General features: G+C 42.9%; 1 protein-coding gene across 3 annotated transcripts in view; it reads left to right on the top strand.

The window, feature by feature from the left end:
• The window catches only part of TMCO4 (transmembrane and coiled-coil domains 4), a 34,302-nt gene that overhangs the window by 167 nt on the left and 17,014 nt on the right, over positions 1-17,121 (top strand). For 2 of the 3 annotated variants that reach the window (XM_017833382.1, XM_017833383.1), the window contains exons 2-9: positions 3,198-3,382; positions 3,778-3,952; positions 8,142-8,169; positions 10,354-10,486; positions 14,199-14,296; positions 14,808-14,951; positions 15,448-15,567; positions 16,860-17,024. In XM_017833382.1, the coding sequence (XP_017688871.1) occupies positions 3,204-3,382; positions 3,778-3,952; positions 8,142-8,169; positions 10,354-10,486; positions 14,199-14,296; positions 14,808-14,951; positions 15,448-15,567; positions 16,860-17,024 (1,042 nt within the window). In that variant the 5' untranslated portion in view covers positions 3,198-3,203. Of the gene's footprint in view, positions 1-132; positions 194-3,197; positions 3,383-3,777; positions 3,953-8,141; positions 8,170-10,353; positions 10,487-14,198; positions 14,297-14,807; positions 14,952-15,447; positions 15,568-16,859; positions 17,025-17,121 lie in introns of all 3 variants that reach the window. The other variant, XM_017833381.1, reaches the window with a different exon arrangement.

Genomic DNA, 17,121 nt, shown 5'->3' with positions numbered 1-17,121 from the left:
GCGGGCTGAGGGGGCGAGCGGGCGGGACCTTCCCCTCAGGCCACCCTACTCTGTGCGCTGCTTTCCCCTCCTCTGCCGTGGCCTGAAGTGCTGCTTGCTTTCTAAAAATGTGCCCGCGTTCTCTCAACACAGGTTTCAGACACGAGGACTGGCGGCTGTGGATGTGTCTGCCCTCACAGCTTTCCCAGCTGAGGTGGTTCCCTCACACTCTTTCCTCTGCTGTTCCCTCTCTGCAGCTTTGCCCACTTCGGTGTGAGGACATTGCTTCTCCGTCGCTGCTGTGCAAACCTCTGGATTAACCGAATTAAACACGCTTAGTTCTGCAACTACTTAAGCTTTTGGCTTTTCCAAGTCCCCCATCACCTCTGCCCCCGATCTTTGTGGCCATCCGTATCGCATTCGTGTCATTGCATTGAGACAGGACTGAATTAACTGTATTCTGTGTTCATACCTCAGATCTATGGATTAAAAGCAGAGGCCATGGTGCTCCCACTGTGTCAGCTCTGGAGCCCTGTGCTAGTCCCCAAAAAACCTCATCTGCCGAAATGTTTCCACAGTCACAGCATTGTGTGCGATGTGTAACCACAGTTGGGCTGTGCTGTCCCCCAGCGTACCTCATATAGGACTTTTTGGACAGCCTCGTCTGAATAATTATCTACAACTACCTCTCTGAAGTTAATGAGATGCCTCATTAACTTTTGAGGGTGTTGGAGGTGATCATGCCAGTGCTTTGGTCACTGTTGTCGTAGTTTAGGACGAACACAATGCCACCATCTCTCTGTTTCTTCTTCCAGCACTAGAAAACACGTGTATTGTACAGCTTTAGATCCCCAAAAGAATTATCTTTCTGCTTTCCAAACAGGATTGTATGAGCTGCTGTTTAAAATATGTTTTTTTCTCAAGAAGACAAAGGGTTTTGTGTGAAAAGTGAATGCTGGAAGTGATAACAAAATTCTCTTTCAAGTGACAGTTCAGATTATGGCAATGCTGTTGATTGCTAAATTCCCTTGTTCAAGGCAGGGATGTGAATTCCAGTGCCATGAGCCGTAAATAACTTTTGGGATATGTTTCTACCTCTCAATTGCCTTATCTTGGACTAGTGGCAAAACTTCTTGGCCCACATTTTCATTAGTAAATCGCATGTTGCCCTTCTTTTTACGCTGCATGTCTGAAAATCCAAGCCCATTTTTTTCCTAGGTAATTATGAGGAAATAGATACCTGTGTTGAGAGAAACACATTGAGGGTACTGATCTGAGCATCTTCAGAGCAATGTCTTCCAGAAGCTTTCTCTGGGTATTTTAGATGCTCATTACTGATTTATTTGTTACATGTCAGAAGCCACTGTTGCCATTACTGCTCCATGTTTTATGTTATTATTGGGGAATTAGGTTAAACAGTTGTACTGCTCATGGATCCTTTTTAGCTGCTTCATTTCTTGTATGAACCTGAGTTAAGAAGTCAATAAATGTCTTAGGGAAGAGGATTTTATTTTCAATGCTCTTTCCCATAACGTGTCCAGAGGTGAGCAGACATGCCAAGTAGTTTTAAAATTACTGGGATTTTAGCATTGAATTATTCCTGGGAAAATTGGTCTGAAAGTTTGGATGTTTTAGGAAGATCAGAGCCTAGTGAGAGATGAATTTCCAGGGTCCAATAGAGGAGCGTTTGGAGCTCCTGTGGTAATAGAACAATCTTGGGATAAACAAGTCCTGGAAAGCTGAAGGTATTTTCACAGCTGGGGTTCAGTGAGTGTCCACACTGGTGTGTGGTGTGGTTGGTACTGGAGTGGGTGTGGCAGGCCGGGATTGATCCCAGGCCCCTGCTTTCCCCAGGGAAGTATAACCTGGCCCTTCCTTTCTCTGGTTGATTTGGAAATAGCAGTTAGTTTATTCCTGTGAATTTTGTGCTAGAATGTGATGTTTTCATGGAAACACATGGAAATGCCCTAGCCCCGTGTGCTGGAGCCAGAGGCAGCACCAGGAGTGTGTGTTGGGCTGAGCTCTCCCAGGGAAAGAGGTGTGAGTTACAATAACCATCGGCCCTTCAGTGATGAGTTTTTCTTGCATTTACACAGCAGCAGTTAAACTGTGCAAGCCTTGAGAAATACAAATCACCTCCAATAAATTTCTGAGCTGGAGTGCAGGACAGACACCTTTCCTGGAGGACCATGACAGATGGCACGCAGATAATAAAATCTCTTTAAAAAGAGCTGCTCCTGTTGCATTTCTGACTTTTAGGACTCTAAATCTATCCATAAATGGTGTCTGCATCCTCTGAGAGTAGGCTGTAGTATCGTAGGCTCCTCATTCCTATTTAGTCAGGATGTGGAAGAAAGGAAGCATTTAAATATGAAGTATATAATGAAATAGGTGATATGGTCCCCTTAGAAACCAATTGAAATCAGTAAAAATTTCAAGTGATGGAAGTGATCTTTGGAGCAGGTTGTTACCCAGGTTGAGTTGTGAAATGAGCTGTTGTCACCTTTGTCTGAGGTAAGTCATCTCAGCTGCTGGTACCATTAGAGGAACACTAGAAGCCCTTCGGTTGGAAATGTGCACATCTACACTCTAAAACAATAATATTTTGGCCCAGCTCAAGGTCCGTGTGGTGCAGGGACCTTATTTTTAGGGGAAAAGCAGTGACAGGTTGAATAGAGGAGAGAATGTTACAAGCAAAGCACAGCAATGTCCATGGGACACATTAAAGGCCTTCTCAGGGGCTGCAGCTGAACTCAACTTTCCTAATGCCGTCAGCAAAACAAACAGAGGAACAATTTGGGCTGAGATGAGAGAGGCAAATTATTTCCCAGGCAGCTGTACTGGTCCCTGCACAAGATGCAGAGCTTTTACTTTCATGTTATTTTTGTACTAAATGTGTGAATTGTATGCCTGAATGGAGCCCAGTCTCTTTGCATCTTGAAGGGAACTTCTCCTTTTGCTGTGTGAAGTATTGGCAGCTCATTTTGTGCGAAACTTTTGAGAACTGGTGAACAGAAAGTGTCCTCTTGTCTTCTTTGGTCACAGCAGTGTGTTGGGGGGCGGGGGGGATATACAAGATGGACCTGGACAAACTTGATTTAATACTGACAGCAAGTGTGACAGTGAAAAAAACAAAGGCAATTTGTCTTTTTGCTCTCTGGTTTCCAACTGTTTGTTGTTGGATTTTTTCTACAGCTGTTTCCTCTTTGACCTTGCAGGTGAAAATGGCTGCAGAAGAGAAGTGGAAAGGTTGGATTTCAAAACAGCATAAGGAGGCTGAGCAGGCAGGGGAGAAGGAGCCATGTGTGCTCCTGGGTCAGCAGCTGGGAGAGCTGGGAAGATTTGCCTATGCAGCACTTTGTGGTGTATCTCTTGCCTGGCTGTTCCCTGAAAACGAGCAAAGGTACTGCATGTGGGAGCAAGGAGTGGGCAGGGGAGGTGAATTTTGGGTGGCGGCTCAAACAGAGCTGGTATCAGACTCTATGGGGAGTCTTCTAAAGTTTGGGGAGTGGAAGATCTTTTCTCTCTTACTTCTGTAAGACTTTTATAATTCAGCACACATCGCATCCTTTAACATCAAAGCATGTACTGAAATAAGGTCTGGCCCCATTCAGATTGTTTCCTTGTTTGTTTAGCAATTCACCTTCTGCCGACTCCTTCTGATGCTTTGATTTTTGTGTGAACAGTAGCAGACCAAAGTTTGAAACCAGGGACTGCTCAAAGCTTCCAAAAATACCCAGTTGTAGAGCCTTGAAATACCCAGTTGTGAAGCTTTAGCTGCTCCTGTTGCTTTTACAGCTCCTTCAGGACAGAATTTATTGAGGGCTTTGTGAAATGGCTGGACCTGCCCGACGCTGTCCTACCTGCCATGACAGCCTTTGCTGGTGGCTTAGGAGGTGAGGGCACAGAATCTTTCACTGAGATTTTGCTGAAGGACCCCATCTTGGAAGAAAATCCAGCTGTCATTACCCAGGTACGTCTATGTGTTCTCCTTGCTCTTGTTTGCTTTGCAAAAGAGATTTATCATAGGTGTCTGTTTGCAGCTGAAGTGCTGTTTGTGCAGACAGGGGAGTAAAATCAGTATTTCTGATAGGCATCTGTTTCTGAGTGGCTGTAGGGGGGGACTGTCAGTCTCTCTATCCATAAAGAGCTCATGGAAGTATTAAACACAAGGCAAGGTCACTCTCTGCTCATTAATGTTTTGTGTCTTTGATGGTTTCACTCTACAGAGCAGAGAACTGACAAACTTTTTGACTATTATTGCAGTGGTTTTGATTCATATGTGCTTTCTACAGGTTTTAGTGGCACACTGAACATGATAAACCTGATTTTTACTTGTTTAAAAGCCCTTTCGCCATACCTTGGAGAATGCAAAAAACATTCTCCAAGGAGCACAATTTCCAGAGGAAGCTTTGACCAGAAGGAATTATTGTGACTTTATTTTTTCTCACTGAGAGAGTGAGACTGGGAGTGCTCCATAATGTTCTGCTGTAAAAGCTAATGTAAAGATAAAAGAGGTGAAGCATTTGGGCAGCGTTCACTTGCTGGGGAAGATCTCTCCTGATCCAGCCTCACGTTGTGCTGTGCAGGGTGAGGAGGGCACAAGGCTGCTGCTGGTGCCACACAGGACATGGACACTGTCACCTGGCACCCTGTGCTGTGTCACCCTGTGCCAGACACCCTGCGTGCTGTGCTCTGGTATTGATTGGATAATAGTTATCACACACTCTCCATGAGCAACGGCCCGACAGAACCACGGATGTGAGAAGAGGGCTGAGTGAGGGAAGATATGATTGCAGTGAACTTTCTTGGTCACCATGACCAGCTACCACTACCTTGGCATCTTTCCTGTTTCCTAGTCAGTCCATGAAATGCCTCAGAGTGTTGGAAACTATATAACTTTCCTAATTAATTTTTCTAATTAATGGTTTTAATTAACTTCTTAATTAACTGTTTTAATTACTCATAAGCAGTGTAATTTCCAACTTTAGCCAGCACATAGCTTAGGGTTTTTTTCACAGCTCGTGTTGTTAGAGTGAGATTGGAAAAATCACCAAAACTTTAAGTTACGCTAAACTACTAAAGTTATGCTCAGTGAACAAAGCCTGAGGAGCTGAAAACTGGACACCTGGAATCCAAAATTTATGGCCCTCCAAGTAACCAGAAGATAAAGAAGAGACTAACAAAAACAATTTATCATGTGCTGGAAACTCCCCATCTGGGAAAAGATAATAAAAAGACTGAAAGTGTGGACTAATTGGCATGAGAAGTGAGAAATAATAACCAATAGAAGACCAAATACTAGTTAATGAGGAGAATTATGTAATTGAGAACCAGTTAACATTAATTTCTTTGCTAAAAATGTATAAATAAGTGAGAAGTTTTCAAAGTTGTGTGCATGTAGGTGGAGCTATCCCTATGCACCCTGAAATAAAGTAATGCCTCCTTTCTAATACTAAAAAAAATAAGAGTTTGATTTATCCCAGTGCTTTCCATGACAAGAAGATCTGCTCCAAACGTCCAAATGCTCCAGTGCCCGAAGTCCTATAACAGTATGAGTACAGCAACAGATCCTAAGCTTAGTTAATAACTTAGGACAGATCTTCTGAAATAACAGCACCTGTTTTGATGTTGTTTGCTCAAAATCAATACACCTACAGTTGTTCTTTCTGCCTTTGTGTGTTTCTCTCATTCTCTCTGCTTCATGATGGATTCCCTAGATGTAGACAAGTTTTCCTTCATGGCTGCTGAGTTTGTTAAAGGTCAAATTTAGCTTTTGCTTGCTCACAGCTTATGTTGCATAAGGGCTCCATGTGCTTTTACAAAAGTGCCTCTGGGTCAGCAGGAGCGAAAACTGGGGATACCATCTGGATTCAAGTGGAACACAGAAACCATAGATAACAGTTCTTTGATCAGCTGAAAGAAAAGATGAGGAACAAATATCAGTCTAATGCCCCAACATCCATACCTTACACAGTAATCTACATGGACAAGAGGATTGACTTTTATCTGAGGAAAAACAGACTTAAAGACTTAAGTAGAGCAAGGCTGCAAAAGTGTGTCTTTGTAAAAACACACTGGTGTGTGAGAAACATTGGTAAAAAGCTGAGATCAGCTTTTTCCTTCTGACCTGAAAATACGCAAGCCATGGGACAAAGCTTTATGAATTATTGATCTGTTCCTTTATGGCGCTTGTGTTTGTTTGTATTCAGCTGCTGCTGACGCAATATTTACTGTTTATTTATTAAGTATCTGCTTTAATTGCTTGGCATGATCAGTGGCTCAGCCCTGTTGGCACTAATGCTGCATTTTTGAAGGCCCTTCATCTCTAAGGAGCTGAAGGGATGATCCTGAAGTCAGGAGATAGAGGTGAGCTCACCCTTGATTCAGTGAACATCTGAGGACTATGGATTGTTATTTTTGTCTTCATTGCAGGTGACTAACACAGGCAGATGTTGGTAACAATCCTTAAAGAACGGTAGACATAACAGGCTGTGGGCGTGGTATGGGAAGACAATGCAATAAGGGAGGTGAAAAAGCATTGATAGGTGTTAAAACATTGAACATTCTTGTTATAAATGGTTTTTTTTGCTCTGAACATACTTAGAATGCCCATTTTCTGTGGTTTTCCACACACATCCACTGTGATGTGGATCCGGTGCTCTCTGTTGTTGAGGAAATGGGTCTTGAACTTGCAGCAACTCAGAAGAAGCTGACAAGGACTGAATAAAGGGTGCTTCCCTTTCTTTGAGAGGCTTCTCAATCGTGTGGGTGTTGTCTTGTGCATGGAGTTTGCAGGGAGATTCAAAACACCAACTTCAAAATAAGACTGAATTATAATAACTGCTGCTTAGAGGAGGAAAACAAACTACTTGTGAACTAATCTAATCAATTCTGGTTGGATTCCAGCTACCTACATGTGCAGTACGTGCAAAGCCTAAAGTGGAGAATTTGAGAAGCCAATTGGCACAGATGCCATAAAAACAGTAGTTCCAGTTTGTCACCTGATTACCAGGGTGCACTCTTGACCTTTTGAAATGCACGTGTGTATATGCTTAGACCAGATTTATTTGAGTTTGTTTGATATGAAGTGCCACAGATGATACTGGAACCTGAGTCACAGCCACAGCTCCCTGTGCCTCAATCAGGGAGAGTTTATTGCCTACAAATCCCACCAACTGTCCTGGGGAACAGTCCAGTTTGTCCCTCTACTTGATTAAGGATAGTTTGTTCTCCATTCTACATTTCTCATGTGTAGAACTTTCAGATTAGAGATGGTTTTATGATGTAAATTGTATTTAGGAGCTTAGGGGACTAATAATCATAAACTCTTTGGCAGCCTCCTACATCTTTGGCTGAATTTTTTTGCATTCCTAGAGGGCTGAAGGATTCCCTGTAAAATTCAGCTGTGCTGTATTTGTGTGTAGGAGAGGGAAGCAGCTACACTGAGCTAGTGCTTAGTGTAGTCACATGAAGACCTTAAAATTTTTCCAGTGGCAATAAAAGAAGAGAACACAGTAGTAAAAACACTTCCCTCTTTTTCATGGATTTATCCACAGAAACTATGCATTGAATTGATTTTTCTGTATTTTTATGCTGAAGAGCCAACACAGAAGTCAAATCCCTCCATCTTGACAGAGGGCCATAAATTTTGAGTTTTCTATGTGGGCACTTAATCCAAAAGAACTTTATGCTGGTTCAGCCTTACAGCCTAGAGCTATGAATTCCCAGAATGCCGAAGAAAATAGGGGCCAATGGTCCATTAGAGGAACATTCAAACCTGTTACTCATGTTGAAAATGTGAGTATATTTGAGTGTACAGGGAGCAGAAGGCATTGGGGAGGGAGGATTAGAGCCCTGTTTCTCTAAACTTGGAAGTCTGGTGTAAGATCAGGATAATTAATAACAAAAGTATGGAATGTTTCAGCTATACCAAGCATTGTCTACTTCTGTCCAGCTCTTTGTACTGGCCTTTGGAGAATTTTATACTGGTTTTGCTCTGTGCTACCTCACTGAATTGTAACTTTCTGGCTTCCCACGTTTATGAACTGAGATGCTTCAGTAATTAAATCAGTCCGATGGGTTTTCATGCCTCTATTTTGATCCCTCCAGGCCTTCATCATCAGTTTTAACTTGAAAATTTTTTTTTAATTTATTTTTAGGACCTTTTATCTTTCTCTCTTCGAGATGGTAAGTTTAACTTAGCATTTGTTCTTTGTAAAGATACTATAGATGAGTTTGGGGCCTCTGGTGGTCTAGTGGTTAGGGTGCATGACTCTCACCGCTGCGACCCGGGTTCGATTCCCGGCCCCCCGGGCAGATGGAGCTCGTCAGCCTTGTAAGGCAATCCATCTAAGAGAAGGTCACTCTAAACAAACCTACGTCCTGGGGACCTCACTGCCACTGTCCAAGCTTGCTTGGCCCCGGCAGATGAACCTCAGGATTAAAGGGTGGGCTCAGTTCAGCGCACGCTGTGTCTCACCTAAAAAATCCACTGCGCAGGCTCGAAGGGTTAATGACCTTTCCCAAATCTTCGCTCGCGAAGACTGGCCATTATTATAGATGAGTTTATATCTGACACTTTAAAAAGCTCGAAAAGCTCATGGTGCCACCCTATTCCATCTCAGCTTCCTCTCTGACAAAAGCAGCACACTCCTTCCCTGCATCCTCCTCAGGAAAAACAACTATTAGGAATGGTTAGTAATACCCATTGAAAAGTGAACAACTATTCACCTCCTTACCTTCACATGCAAACAGATGTAAAGTAATGGTGAGTGAGGTGCTTTTTCTCCAGTGGTTCCAGGGAAGCAGGTGACCTCTTCCTTTAGGAAGGCAGTAAAGCAGTTATGAAAATCTCAGCCTAACAAATTTTCTGCTTGTTGCCTAAAATGAAAAAAAAAAATTCAGGGTATAAATTCCAGAGTGTCCTGTGAAATCCATTATAAATAAATGGGATTTTACTCATATTTTATATTACACATAAAACAATTTTCTGGTTTGCAATCCATAACATGGATTGGTCTGATAAAATTAATGAAATAAAGACTGCCCACTGAACAAAATGTTCATTTCTAAAAGAAGCCTGGTTTCTATCACTGCTTGCATTTTTTAAATCTCTGTGTTTTAACATGTTCTCACAAGAAAAAACTGATCTGCCTGTTGCACTGCAGAACAGTGAAATAGAACAAAACAGGTTTTGTTCTTTCTTGCTTTATTTTTAATGGAAAATTGGCAAATCAGTTATTGCAAAACTTCTTATTTTGCTGAGCTGGAATTTAAAAGAAATATATCTCCAAGCCTCACTGACTTAGTGCCTCTGAAGGAGCTCAGTAGTGTTTTAGCAGCCAGGAAACAAGAAAGGGACTTGTTAAAACACCTGCTTGGACTTGCAGGACGTGGCAAATATTGTGAAGGAATGAAGATAAATCCAATCCTTATTTCTCAACTAAGCATAAATCTAACGAGTGGTGTCATTAAAGGCTACTGAATGAGTTTGGTATCTTGGTAATGATGATAATAAATAAACAAACTTAATAGATTGCCCAATGCCATATTTGATCTACGTGCAGTGGGTATCACAAACATCCTTTGTAGCTGGGTCTTGTGTTTTTCATCCCAGAGTGCACCAAGAACCCTCTACAAAAGCCAAACATCAGGAAGCAGAAGGTGCTGCTGAGAGAAGCACATTAAAATAGCAAGAATTGGCACAAATAATATAAAATCTACTACATTTAACATGTCTTTTCTTGAAGAACACCTGCCTACAAGCCCAGAAGTAATAAGTTCTGCTCTCTGGTGTTGTCTGAGTTCAATGTCCACTCCGCCATTTGCAACAGGGAGTAAAAAAGCAAGCAATTGTCAGTAGTGCTGCTGGGGGAGCTGGTGTGTAGTTTTACACTCCAGAGTAAGTTGTCAACAAGATGAATTGAATATAAAGCTTTTACGTGGAGGTGCATTTTTACAAAATGCTACCTCTTGCATTGGTGCAGTCAGGGTGTGCTGTGTCCAGTTACCCATATGGATATGTTTGATATTTCCAGTTAGCACTGGTTGTGCTGCAGCATTTCTCTGTTGAGAAGATGCACCTTTTCCAGAGCCAAAAGGCCTCTGTCACAGAGGATGGAGACAGAAGGATTTGAGATCCTTTTCCTGCCATAGAGGCATTACCTGATGTGGTGTCTCTATTCTCAGGGAAGAAGGATTTTCCATTTATTGCTCTCTTCTCACATTTCAATACATGGAAAAAGAAAAGCACCTGGGAGAAAAAGCCAAGCTTGTCTGTGACATGTTCCTCCAGCCCAGCTGAGTGCTCTGCTCACCGTTTAATCTGGTGTGATCAGACTGACTGATTTCCTGGGCTTCCCTCTGTTCAAGGGTACTACGATGCTCGAGCCAGGGTATTGATATGCCACATCAGCCTGCTGCTGAGAATCCCCTTGGAGGAGCTGGAAGTCCTGGAGGAATCTCTGCTTGAGAACCTGAAGGAACAAAAAGAGGAAGAGTCAGAGTAAGAACATTTGGGTTGACTGTGGGATCAAAAAATGCTGCCAGTGCTCAAAAGCTTAGCAGTAATTACTTGTGCCTAAGTCCAGTGTCTGATTATTCCCCCTATGGCTCTTACTGTAATCCTTTATGGCTTGATTAGGGTTACAGCCCCCTCACAGCACTGAGAAGCAGGAAAGCTCACCATTCTTAAAATCAGCTGAGATCCAGCCTTGCGAGGTGGTAAAAGCTGCTCCATACTGAACTGACTCCTTTCCTTGTTCCAGTTGCCTTTCAGACATGGTAGATTTTGCTTAAATCCATCACAAAGATCTTGTGTCTCTTATCTCTTGCCCAATATCCTGCAGAGAGGACTGCCCCTTGCAGAATGAAGTTCCTATAAATATCAGGATTAGATCCTCAGCTGCTCATTTGCTGTGGATCTGTCCATTTCTGTGCCCGTTTAAGACACAACTGGATAACTCCTACTGAAGGGAGATTTCTGAGGACAACAGTCTGTATCTTCAGATATGTACGGACCCAAATCCTAATTCTGTGTTATTGATATAAGATTAATTCTCTTAATCACCGCTTCTTAGATATGACACAGCTGAAAAGTTGATATATGTAAGAAATGTAGCATCTTTATGTTCTGCTTATCAGGCAGGAATTGTGTGACAGTTTAGCAATATCTAAGGCAGTAAAAATGTCCATAGTGGACTTTCCAGGGAAATATTCCTATCTGTCAAGTCAGCAAAAGGGTTATGAGGTTAACCTGTGCTAATGAAGGCTTTAATCGACACCCGTGACATGGTCCACCTCAGATGTTACCGTAGGATCCAGCATGTGATGAGTATCTTTTATGTATAGCTGTATTTAAATAAAGCTTAACTTTATAGCACACCGTAAAAAGGGAAAGTCAAAATAATCTCAAGGATCATGGACTGCTAAATACTTGGCATGCAGGAGCAAGGGTTAGGATATTAGTGGGGGCTGTTTTGCTGTGGCTTGTGAAAATAGACTCAGTCCTGGGCCTTTAAGCTGTGTCTCATAATGAGGAGAGAATTATGTTCCATATGAACAGTGTGGCTTTCAAACTCTGCCACCAGCCCAGTGGGGTTCCTGTGTGTCTGCTGTGGAGAAAACCATGTATTTCAGTCTTGTTCTTTGCCCAAATCACAGCCATGGAAGTAAATATTAGATGAGAGGAAAAAGAAAAATCTTTATAGTAAGAGGAGTCCAAGACTGTGGTGTGAACACGTTCGTTACTGCAGTGCTAAACCAGGGCTGAGATTAGTGGGGAATAGATGACCCTTTGTTTGGTTTAAAATCAGAAGTCAATGGGGAAAAGAAGCAGAATATAAACCAGTCACCACCATGACCTCACAGATTTTTGGGGCTGGGAATACTAATCTGCGCTTGGGATGCTTCAGTTTTGACCATCCACTGGAACAGAAACAACCAAATAGGGGTTTGGCAGCCCCTACATAGGGGTTTTTACTGGTATTTGTTTATGGGAGAGTTTGCTCCTGCCTTTGCTGCTGTGGATGTGTTGGATTGACGCCTGGAACTTGCAAGATTAAATATACAACCCTCTACAGAACAATGCTCCAACCACTTAAATCCATGTAACTTGCACCAAACACATTCTGACCTGCAGGTATGAACCTTTCTTTTGTACGCAGTTCTGTAAGAAGCTGGAAAACATCAGATCAGTTGCTTGTTAATGTGTACTCCTGCCACTTTTCCTTATTGCAAGATGACCATTAAACAACCTCTCAGAACATAATTTGTGGTTCAGGCAAGAAGCTGCACATCTGAGCTCACTGAGGGTAGAGAAGTACCAGAAGTGGCAGTTAATTACCACAGTGGATAAAAGCAGTCTGGTAATCCAGTGATAATGCTGATGGAGAAGCCATTAGGAAGCAGCTGTCAGACACATTTCTGGCAGCTCCAGAAGGGAAGCAGTGACAGGTAAAACTTCTCCTGACAGTAGTTTCATTTACTGCATCACCAGGCAGGATTTAGCTGCTGCTGTCTCTCTTCCCACATAACTCAAACTGCTCATTATTATAACTGAATCCAGGATAGACATATTCCAGGTCTCTGACGATCATTATTTTCAGCCCGAGACACAGCAGAGTGACTGTAAAAGCTGATGAACCCCATGTAGAACAGAAATTGCTGGGTATTGCCAGCTTAGGTGTGGGCAGTGCAACTGCAGCACTCGTGTAAACAACTCCAGGAGCAGTTTTATCCAAAGCCAGGCATTCAGATTGGTGACTGAGGCTCAGAGTAGGGCATTTGACAGTATGAGAGGAAATGGCCTCAAGCTGTTCCAGGGGAGGTTCAGGTTGGACATCAGAAGGAATTTCTTCCTGGAAAGGGTGGTCAGGCATTGGAAGGGGCTGCCCAGGGAGGTGGAGGAGTCCCCACCTCTGGAGGTATCCAAGGAACAACTGGATGTGGCACTCAGTGCTCTGGACTGGGTGACAAGGTGGGGATGGGGCACAGGGTGGACTCGATGGACAGGGAGGGCTTTTCCAAACTAAATGATTCCGCAATTCTCTGAAGGCCAAACAACATTTTGTCCACCATGGTCATACAGAAATTGCTGGAGAGGTTGTGCTCTGCAGACACTGCGTTTGCAGCTGTGGAAGGTAACACACAATGGTTTTTTTGAGGATCTCTGTGGAGAAAAAGTCTCCGTGCCATGGAAATCCGTGGGAGTTCTGCCAGCGACTCCAGTGACTCAGGGATTTCACCCACTGAGCTCCATTCCCCTCCTGCTGTGTTTCACAAAGCCACATATTGTTTGGGACTCATGTAAAATTGTCTTTATCAAAATAACAGTGTGCTTACGGGGTTCCAGGAAGGATTAGGCAATTATATGGATAATGAAAATCCACAATTAGGCTGGGATTAACAGGGAAAATATCCAATTTTGGAAGCAAGATAAATTTTCACATTTCAAGGCCTGGATTAACCACTAGAAGGAACCTTCCTCTGCAAACAACTTATTCCAGTATCCTCTGTTTCTCCCGCTTTCCTCTGAAGTTGAAACATTTCTCATAAGAGAGAAAGCAAAGACAGTGGAGAGAAGTCAAAAGTAGTGGCTAATAAGTGATATTTGTTCCTTTTAGGTTTATTTACCTCCTTCTTATAGGCTCATTAAAATATAGCTTAAATACACACAGACAAATGAACTAATGACTGTGTTTAATTCCTATTATATTATTATATTGCCATGTGCAATTAGAAAGCAGCTCGATATAAACACTGTTGTTGGAAAATAGTTTATTGCATCTCTGTTAGCACAAATTACCTCTATTCCCTTTTGTTTCAAACACTTTTCCCTGTTTCTCCTTAGCTTTCCTGTGGTTTTTTAGGACATGTAGGCAGTGTATAGTTAATGAAATGCTTTTGACTTTTTGTTTCTTTTTTTTTTACAAGCTTCAGCCCTATTAGGAAGGGTTTTCCAAGTAAGTAACATCTGTTGGCTTTTGTCAGCAATTAAATTGTTTCAGTTTAAACCTATGGTCCATTTAATCAATTCAATTTAAATTTCTAAATCCATGCTCATAAATCTCAGTGTGTTGTCACACTCCCCACACCTGCATGTTCCTTTTTACTGTTCCCAGGAGGGAAATCACACTGAGGAGAATAAAAGCAGATTCTGATGCAAAATTATCCATCAGGCTTTTCCCTCAGTTTTTGTGCTTCTAATCTCTCCACAGAACCACAGAAGTCTCAAGAAAAAAGAAGGAAAGAAGGAAAAAGCTGAAGAGGTACCTGCTGATCGGTCTGGCAGCCGTTGGTGGTGGAACAGTGATAGGTGAGGCTGGGAACACAGCACAAGGGACAGGGCAGGTCTGAATCCAAGAAAAGTATTTTCAGCCACTTGAAAATAAAACTGAAAGAATTAGCTGGAAAAATTATTCCAGTGTAGCTTCACTGGCTGGGGGAAATATTAAACTGAGGTGGTCACCCTTAAAAATGTTTTCTCCTCTTTTGCTCTCCTGTTATAAGAGGATCAGATCTTCAACTCCCAAATCAAAAGTGATTAGATCAGTGTTTCCCGAGAAAATAGGGCGCAGCTTACCCCGGGGTACTACACAGTCTTCTTTTGCCTTTGAAATTGTTCTTCATTTTTACTTAAGTCAAAGAATTTGGGCAGAGATTCAGGGCCTGGGGAGAGTCTCACAAAGCCCCTTTATTGGGGATGCAAAAAGCCCATTGTTTGTGCTCTTCCAGTAGCGTTAGCAGCACCCACCTAGCACAGGGAACTGCTTGCCTGGGTTTTGTACGGGATAATAGTTTGGTGACATCCCTTGTTTCATCCTCAGGTTTGACAGGGGGTCTGGCTACCCCTCTGGTTGCTGCAGGAGCTGCCACAATCATTGGGAGTGCTGGAGCAGCTGCTTTGGGATCGACTGCTGGGATTGCTGTCATGGCATCCCTTTTTGGAGCAGCAGGAGCTGGTCTTACTGGTAAGAGTGACCACATAGTTCTTAGCCACTAAGGCACAGGATCATGTCTGATAACGCACAGTTAATGACTTCACTGAGCTCTGCAGAGCAAGGGAAGTGATTTCAGGTGTTGTCTTAACTGGGAAATTTTTATTTCAGTGCTGATTAAGGTACTCTGTGGCCCCTGGTGAGCAAATAGGGAAAGAATATTTTGTGTGTGGTTAATGAAAGAAATTAAGGCTTGTTGCTTTGGTTTAGAAAGATGCTACCATGGACACCAGCAGCTGTTACAGCAGAAAAACCCTCCTGCTGGATTCCTTCAGATCACACAAGCTCAGAAGGATCACGTTGGCTCCTTACCGAGCTTGAAGTAATGCATGAACTGGCTGGAGGTTTTGGAAAGGAAAAATACCCTCTCCAAATTACCCAGTTAATTTCTTAGGAACTTCTGCTGTTAGCAGAGTGTGCCCTCGCTGTGCCATTTCTGAGCCGTGTGTTTCTGCCTGGCTGTGTGTAGGATACAAGATGAAGAAACGTGTGGGAGCCATAGAAGAGTTTGAATTCCTCCCCCTTACTGAAGGGAAGCAGCTTCATATCACCATAGCAATTACTGGATGGCTGTGTGCTGGCAAATATGGTAAGAATATGGTGAGGAAACTGAGAGGAACCTGGAAAGATGGGACTGTGTCCCAGTCCAGGCTATGTTTGTGCCCACAAAGCACCACGTCTACCCCACATTTCCATGACCTGGTAACTAAACCACATCAATTTTCACCGTAAGACTTTGTAACCCAATCTGCAATCCAGGGAAACGGAGGAAAGAGAGAGGGCAGGGAGTTGGTAGTGATAGGATTGTTTCTGTTAATAACTGTTGCATGGTTTGCTAGGAAAGGTCTGTTTGGGAGAAGATTTCCAGCACTAGGACCAAGCGTCTCTGAGACCCTATGTTTATCCTCCAGCAATTAACAGAAAATAGTGTAGTTTTTGTCTCTGTATCAGGCAACTAATGAGGTTTATTGGCAAGAAAGTTTTGCCAAGTAAATCCTGTTAAGCACAGCACTCAAAGGTGACTTCCAGGCAGCGACCTTGAAAGGTCTGTAGTGTTTTATTTTCCAGTATAGGTTGTCATAAAAAATATGTCACCTGTCTGCCAATGTGTTCAGCAACCTGACCGAACAGCTGCCAATTTATTGAGAAGCATCATAATTAAACTGAGTATCATTAATGCAGCAGGATGTCTCTGCCCTGTCACTTGTCAGGGTGCAGCTTTGCTGTCATAGGGAGGTTATTTTCACTAACAGTGCTGTGTTTTGGCTTCTCTTGTTGTCTGCTTGCCAGGGGTCCAAATCCTCGGGGCTGGAGGGCTCCCAGGCACTGTTAGAGAGGCAAGTGTGTACCTCCAGGAACCTTTTTGTATCTGTTTGCCCTTAAAAGGGAGTTACGGATGACACACATTCTTCTTCCATAACTAGCAATCTGCTAGAATGTTTTAAAGGGGAAAACTAAACTGTCATCCTTTTTCCTCTTTGCAGCAGTGTCTGTCTATGAACATACTCCTTTAAACAGAGGGACTGAGGACAGGAATTTTATGGAATTTTCCACCTTGTGATTTTGGAGCTGCAAGTAGCTGCCCATCTGTGTGTTTCCAAATCTCACAGCCCATTGTGGGGCTCTTGTTCCACTTCGATCAGCAGCTACCTCAACCTACCCTGTATCATTTGGGGAAGGAACAGTGTGGGAAGGGTTTTAGCTAAGTAAGATGACAGTTCTGCTCTGCCCTTCAGTGTTGATGTGCCATTAATAACATTGCCAGAATATTCCAATGTCCTGCAGGTTTTGTCCTGATTCTCTGCTGGGCTCCTCTTGCCAGGAGTCAGCTGTTCTTGTGTTCGATCTAAACATGAATTCCATCTTTGCAACCTTTCCCAGGGAGCTTCACAGCACCATGGAGCAGCATGTTGCAGTCGAGTGAGCAGTACTGCCTGGCCTGGGAATCCAAGTACTTGATGGAGCTTGGCAATGCCTTGGATTCCCTGCTGAATGGTTTTGTGAACATGATGGCTCAAGAAGCCCTAAAATTCACTGTCTTGTCAGGTAAGAACTTAAATCATACCAGATCTGCTTGAGTGGCTCTTGTGCAGTTCTCCTGTTAGAGGAGCTTTTCTAAAGAAGGAATATTTTGGAGGAGGCA

This window comes from Lepidothrix coronata, unplaced genomic scaffold, assembly GCF_001604755.1.
Source record: "Lepidothrix coronata isolate B3197 unplaced genomic scaffold, Lepidothrix_coronata-1.0 Scaffold214, whole genome shotgun sequence".
Lineage (NCBI taxonomy): Eukaryota > Metazoa > Chordata > Aves > Passeriformes > Pipridae > Lepidothrix > Lepidothrix coronata.
Note: the sequence above shows the minus strand (reverse complement) of the source record. Positions and strands in the feature narration are given on the sequence as shown.